This window comes from Pseudophryne corroboree, chromosome 7, assembly GCF_028390025.1.
Source record: "Pseudophryne corroboree isolate aPseCor3 chromosome 7, aPseCor3.hap2, whole genome shotgun sequence".
NCBI lineage: Eukaryota > Metazoa > Chordata > Amphibia > Anura > Myobatrachidae > Pseudophryne > Pseudophryne corroboree.
In genome coordinates this window covers 75,845,984-75,853,603 of record NC_086450.1, presented here as the reverse complement: position 1 = coordinate 75,853,603, position 7,620 = coordinate 75,845,984, and the positions used below count along the sequence as shown (strand labels likewise).

At 45.0% G+C, this 7,620-nt stretch overlaps 1 protein-coding gene across 1 annotated transcript; it reads right to left on the bottom strand.

The window, feature by feature from the left end:
• Positions 1-764: 764 nt before the first annotated feature.
• Positions 765-2,177, bottom strand: LOC134944045 (paraneoplastic antigen Ma1 homolog). Its single transcript, XM_063932583.1, has one exon. The coding sequence runs from the start codon at positions 2,175-2,177 to the stop codon at positions 765-767; it is 1,413 nt and encodes a 470-aa protein (XP_063788653.1).
• Between the last annotated feature and the right edge of the window lie 5,443 nt (positions 2,178-7,620).

Here is a 7,620-nt window from a genome sequence, read left to right as displayed (position 1 = left end):
ATAGGGACTTCTAGATTCTATAATCACTTGGTTTTCTAGTAGACCTTTGAGGTGTTGTCTCACATCTTCGAAATCTGCTGGGGAAATTCTTCTAGATCTCTCACGGAAAGGTGCTTCATCTGTTAATCTGATGCTGTGTTCTACTCCTTTAGCCTTTCCAAGGTCCCATTCTCCACTAGAGAAAGCCTGGCTTCTGGATTCTAGCTCCCTGATTAACGCAGACTTTTCCCTTTGGGTAATATCACTCCCCTGAAAACATGAATCAAATTTGTCTAGCCATCCAATTGAACTCTTTTTTTTCTCTTCAGATGATACACAATAAATCGCAACCGAATGCTCATCTTCCTTCTTGTGCCATTCAGTGAGGATGTGATAAATCCTGGTGTTAGTTCCAATTATCACAGGGGGTTCATCTCTTCCTTCAGGAATCTCAGGACACACCAAAGCAAGAAGAGGCACTTGTAACCCTACTCTGTCATGGGCATTTTTGTTAAACTCCAGGGTAACTTCTACATACCCCAAGTATGGGTATTTGTCCACACTCAAACCCCATATTACCAAACCACTCAACGGTTGAATGGGTACATCAGGGAGGTTAAGGTCATACCAATTTTTGAATATAATAGAGACTTGAGAACCGCTGTCTATTAAAATTTTGCAGGGACACCCATTTATTGTTGCTGTTACTAATGGAGCAGGTCCAACAAGTCCTTCAGGTAACCTCCCATTCCACCAGGAATTCCCCATGGCACAATTACTGACTTCTAGGGGGCCTGTGTGGGGTCCACAGACCGCCCCCGACCGTTTCCCGACCCTGGCTCTCGATCTTGACTCTCATTTGAGGTTCCCGAATTATTTCGGTTCATACTTCTTGCATTACACTCAAAGGCTCGGTGTCCGGTTCTTCCACATCTAAAACAACCTCGCCCATAATTATTATTTCCTCGACCTTGACTCCTCACTAGGGGGTTGTTATCACTAGAAGACCTTTGAGAAGAACCCGTGGAGCTGGTACTTTGCGATGTAATAAACTGTTCAATTTTTTTATTCTGTTCGTCCATCATTTTTAGTATTCTATCTTCAAAGGTATTGATTTCGGCCACCGGCAGAACCACCTTAACCTTTTTCACAACCTTCTCCCTCATTTCTATTAACACTTCCTCCTGTTTCACCTCTTTCAATAATTCATTAAAGGTGGGAGAAGGTTCTCTAACACCCGAACACCTCAATTTCTGGGCAACAGGATCTATAGTGGAAGCACCCCGCAGTAGTTGTTTCATCCTGCTTTTGTCAACGTCTTCTTTAGCTATGCCTCCTTTATCTACTATCTTGTATAATAGTTTGTCTAGTCTTATTAAAAATACGCTCAACTTCTCCCCTGATTCCTGAAATGTATGATGCAGTCTGGAAGTAAGATCTCCTACATCTTCGAGCGTCCCATATGCATAATCCAATGACTCAAAGTATGTATCTAAAGTGGCATTGGGATTGCTACGCCTAGCAGCTTGTATGATCCCCATAGCAGGTCCCCTCAGGCTTTCTACAACTCGTTGTCTTTTAATGCGATCCGGGCACTGCCACTCTTCTGTTTGTTGCACCGCAGCTTCTTTCCAAGCCTCATACGTTTCTTCCCCTGCTGGCACTGGGATAATTCCAGAAAATATCCGCAACCGTCGGTAACTTCCTTCATAATGCCACCTCTCTAGTTGGGTCACTACTCTATCCATGACAGCTTCAAACTGGTTGTTTTCATTCGTATTATCATTACTATTATGAGCATCTCCCCCTTCACCGCTCTCTTCACCTCTATTAGAGTTGCTCTGTAAAGAGCCAACAGCAGCCGATATGGGTGCGCTAGTAGCTTCTCTATCCTGCGTATTAGGCCAAACGACGCTCCATCTCCTTCCAGACTCTTCACTAGCTACCACTACTGAGGGTATTACTTCCGCGTCCAATTCTCTGTCTGTCTCTATCAGAACAGCCACTGTTCTTCCCAATCCTCCAATCCACTTGTCAACAATCTTGGGTCTAAATACTCCATATAACATTGCTAATCTCTCTGTGATTTCTTCATCAGAAAACTCCGTAAAGTTTCCCCCTATACTTAAACATTTCTTGGGATCTTTCCCTTTCCTACAACACCAATCACTTATATCTTCCTCGGTAAGTTTCTCCATTGCTATTTACTGAGTAGTGAGGCCCTAGGATCTCAGCAGTGCCTCCAGTTGTAACCCTTCTTTCGAACTGACAATTGGATTTGATATATTATAGTGTCAAAGGGTAATTATACTATAGCTGTGCCTCCACTCAAGCTTCTTATCACTAGTATGTATGTAGTGTGGTGAGGCTTGCTTGAGTAAGCCTAAACCTTGTATATAGTTAGTGTTATGGATTGTTAAGATAATAGATAATATACACATATATGTACTTAAATACCTGTCTCTTCTGTCTTCCAGACTTTTTCAACCTGTTATCTTCAGTAGGACTCAGAAAACGGTAAGTATAATACAAAGAATACTTTAATATAATAATAACATAACCATTTCATCGGATAATATTGGATAATATATTATGTATAAACACCACTATACAAATATCTTGCATGCAATATAAAAAACCCAAAAAAAGGGCACCCAAAGTGCCAGAGTGACCCGGGTACTCTAGTTATACAATACCACATATATTATAGTGCACTTTTTAGAGCTCATGTATATACAATACGATTTTTTATTTAGTAATAGCAACACTCCTTCTGGATTTGTTTAGTGAGAGTGACACAAAGTCCCGGTAATCACTTATGCTGTTATTACACTATTACTATTCTTGGAGTCTTTCGCGCAGTTTGAGATTAATTTGTCTCTCTACTATATCTCATCCTCAATGCATTAATTAATAGTGAGATATACTAATGACTTTGAGCTATAAATAGGATAAATGAGTATTAGCACTCCTCTTTATGTTTCAGAACTAGTCTATATTTAACGCTCCAAAAGGTGTCTTTATCTTCCCAGTTCATGTAGATTTTAGTAGAGATGAAGATAAGGTGAGGTTATCCATAGTCTATTTTAAGCGTGTCCTAGTCTTTTGTTATACTGTTGTAGCTGGAGTGGTTGAATCCTTGAATAATATAATTCTCTTTAATAATTAATTGCTGTCTTTAATCCCTTCAAATGCCTTTAAACACAGAGCGAACTTTATATAATCATTTATAATCCAAAGGATATATTAGAAGTTGCTGCTTAATATATTTCTCCCTTGTGACATACTATCCTGATAGTATCAAAAGTCTGCAGAAAGTGAGCCTTAAAGTTTCTTTTATTATCATAACATCGGATAATCACTATTCTATCTCCCTATGCTCCCCCGACTCTCCAGCGACAGTTTGTGAGACTCTTTTGTCTTTCTCAGTTTATAGTTCCTGATCTCATCTATATGGGAGAGGGGGAATATGAAGATACATCACTCTCTCTCTTTCTGGTATTCAATAGTAGTTTAAATGGTTTTGCTATAGTAATTGCTCTGTGGATATTGTTAGACCAACTACCTGTCCCTCTGTCACAGGGTAACTGCTCTTCCTTGCAAGCATATGTCCCCGGCTGTGTCTTTCTCCTGTATGAACTCCTCACTATTGTGGATGAATTAATTGAGCACCTCTCTATAGCGGTAATCATATGATGCTGGATACTCTTACCGCATTGCTTCCCCACATCGTCCTCCTCAAGCCGTCCTTAGCTCTTAAGCGCTGTATCCGCGGCTCATCTCCTCACGGTCCCCGGCGCTGCAGCTCTCTCCTTCACTCCGGCGGTTCTAATGGTGCCACACAGTGATCGGCTCCGTCTCTGATCACTCTATCTCCGGCGGCTCTTGTGGAGCTGAATGAAAAGATATTTCCCTTCTCTATCATTAACCGGCCGTCTCTCCCCTCACAGCTTACGAGATGCTGACAGCTGAGCGGCGGTGACGGACCTCGGCTACCTCCTCTTTCTCCCGTCCTCTCACTCCTTGCATCCAACGGCTCTCTCCACCCGCCGCCTGCGGGTGCCTCTTATAGTCTCTCCTCCTGCAGCTCGTGCCCTCGTCTCCTTTCCCGCTCACCCGCTCTCCTTGCTCGGCGCGAGGCTCCCTCATCTTCCGCGAGAGGCTCCAGAAACTTCTCCAGCCATCAATTGCCGCTGGTCAAACTTCCCCCCAATCACTCCTCTTATGATTTACAGCAGTGCTAACAACATACTATATACACTTATCTATACATGTTTCATGTATATAAATAGTACAGTAATATATAAAATACATGTTTTATATAAATATACACTGTTTATTAATAACAACATTAAATACTTAACTGTGTTACACTTATATAAATCAGTGCGATGGAACGGCTGTCAGTCCGATGGCGGAGGAGGAGCGGAGAAGAGCTCCTGAAGGCAGAAGACGCCGTAAGTCCTGGATGGGCGGCGGCTATGCAAAAGAGCTTAGCAGCCACCGCCCACCAGGTGAAGACGCTGGAAGCCCTGGGGAAGGCGGCGACCATGCAAAAGAGCTTTAAGGCCTCCGCCTCCCAGGGGAAGACGACGGAGGAAGACGCTGGAAGCCCTGGGGAGGTGGCGCCCCCCCCAGATGAAGACGCCTGAAGGCCTGGGGAGGCGGGGGCCATGCAAAAGAGCTTAAAGGCCGCCGCCCCCAGGTGAAGACCCTGTCAAATAAACTTTTTTTTTTTAAAGACTGTGTGGTGTTTTTATTTTAATATTTTCTTTACAGGTGGGCCATTTATGTCCGGGCATGCTGGCACTTGTGGTTCTCCAAGTGCGAGCATGCTGGGGCAGGCTTGCTGGGACCTGTAGGCCACCTGTGAAGAACAATATTAACAATGAACCCCACACCCACCGCCACCAGGGGTGCGGGGCATAGCACTGGGCTATCAGCTCAGTGCTGGTTGTTGCTCGGGAGGGGGACCCCATTTTAATTTTTTGGGGTCCCCACTTCTGAGGAATTCCAGCCCTGGGCTGACTAGTTTGGGGGGGGGCAGATTAATGTTATGGCAGGGGGACCCCATACTGAGTGTTTCCCCCCCCCGCTATGGCATTATCCCCCCTGGCTGGTTCTGCCTGGTGCTGGTTGCTGGTTTCACGAATGCAGGGGGGGGGGGGATACCCTTTTTTCCCCCTCCACTCTATGAGGGGGGGGGGGGTGCTAGCTGCTTGTGCCTCCCCAGCCACTGACCTCACCGCACGCCCCTGCCTGGAGGTGTCCCTCTTCCGCCCCTGCAGAAGAGGAATGCAGTTGTAGGAGGATTTGTAACCTCTCCCTAATCCGCACAAACCCTACACACTTTCTGCAGCAATGTGCAAACCATAAGCTGGTGAAATCAGCTGGGCATCCCTCCGATATTAATCATGAAGCCGTGAAAAGAGTGGAAAAGTAAGCCAGTGGAGAAGTTGCCATGGGCAACTTCTCCATTGGCTCACTTCTCCACACTTTTCACTGTTTCATGAAGAGACCCCATAGTATCTTGATACATTGCTAGTGCTACTTAAAGCATTTTAACAGTGCGGGCAGCATAACTTTAAAAATGGACTGTGTGAGCATATTAAAAGTTATATTGACCACACGGTACTTTAAGTAGCATTAGAGCCATGTCAGGGACTAGCATTGCGGTGTCGATATATAGTCACTGTCAACATAGTGACTATCTGATTACATTCTACACTGCAGCAGAGGACAGAGATTATTCTGAATTCTACAAACATGTTTGTTCCAATGGGGTTCCCTTCCTTCCTGTCTGCTCCGATAATAAATTAATAAATCCATTCCTCTTACTCACTCCTGAAATGATCCTGTCTATACTGCAATCTCCAGACAGGGTTCAGTGTCACGCTCGGCGTAAGTTGGGGTTTCCGACAACCGAGTTTTGGCTGAAGGAACAGCTACCTGTGAGGAGGGTAAACGAGGTGGCTGAATGTAATTCCTCCTCATGGGATGGAGGCCAAAATAATTGTTAACGTTGGCCGGAGGGCGTAAAGAAAAAGGAGGACTCCGTAGGAAGATAACTGTAGTTTTAATGAATAACAAGCTGTACACGAATATTGGAGAAATTGACGAAACTGGAAGAATTAGAGTCTATGGTTAAATAACTTGAAGAGTGAAGCTGAAGAACTCCGGTAAAGAAGAACTGAAGACTGTGATTGAAAGATGAGGCTGAAGAACTTGGACTTTGAAGAAATGAAGACTTGTGATTTGTGATTGAAAGACGAGGCTGAAGAACTTGGACTTTGAAGAAATGAAGACTTTTGATTTGTGATTGAAAGACGAGGCTGAAGAACTTGGACTTTGAAGAAATGAAGACATCTGTGAGAACCGCCGTTAGCACCTGGAGCTCCTCTATGACCTGGGACCCCGTGAGCGCTTCTACGAGTGGCGACAGACTTAGACAGAAGGACTGCAGCAGCGTTTAGGTAACCGATAGATGAGAGCAACCAGGACCAGGGCACCAGAAGTAACCTGGGAGCACAGAGCTGGAAAACCTTTCACAAGGAGGTAACTTGAAGCACTGGCACTCTCCCTCTGAGCCAGCCCCCTTTTGTAAGGGGAGAACACGCAGGATTGGCTGAACATAGAATGGGAACTTAATTGGTAATGCTCTGGTCTCCAACATGGCTGCCCCCAGCACAGGAGACATACTCAACTGTTAGCACACAGCTTTAGCCAGCTTCTGTCTCTGACACACTATACTGTGTCGCCACTAGAGGACCTTACCGCAGCAATCCCCACCGAAGCGCCCGGCTCTCTAGACCCCTGGCCCTCGGCAGCTGCACATCCGTCCAGGAGGACCCGCTGCCAGCAGCTCCCTGCCGCCGCAGCTGTGCCAACCAGCAGGACGGCAACCCCCGGGAGCATCCGCTGGAGGTAAGGCTCCGGAGCCTGACATTCAGTCCCATAAAATTGTTTCAGAAATGGTTCCGTCAATCCTGCAGGGAGGGTGCTGCCTTCAGGGGCACCTCGTAGCCAGAACTTTGTGGGCCCCATAGCAACATTTTGAAGGGGCCCCTGTCTCAATGCTTCTAAAGAAACACCTTTCCGCAGGATTTGTTAATTTATGCCACAAAATAGTGCCCTAGTTCTTTTTATGAACCATAGTAGTGCCTTAGTTAATGTTATGCCCAATAGTAGTGCCCTACTTTATTTTATGAACCATCACAGTGCCCCAGTTCATTTTATGCCACATTACAGTGCCCGACTTCATATTATGTAACATTTATATTAATGCCTTCCAGTTCATTTTATACCACATAACAATGAGCATGTCCAGGAGTATAGCTAGATATAATCTAAGCACCAATGCTAAAGTGTGTAAGGATCCCTATGTACCAGCCAATGCTGAACAATGCACATACTGTAACATATTTAATTTGACAGGGAATTAGGGCCCTTCTCTGCTCTGGGCCCCATAGCAGCTGCACTCCCTGCATCTATAGTAGCTACGCCCCCATGGTTGCCTTATATTCCTACTGCTGCCTCCAGTTCTGAGTTTCCAGTTGATGTCTTCTGTCCTGAGATTCCAGACTCTGTTATCAGTCCTGACGATCCAGCATTTGTTTATAATACCACAACTTTAGTTATTGC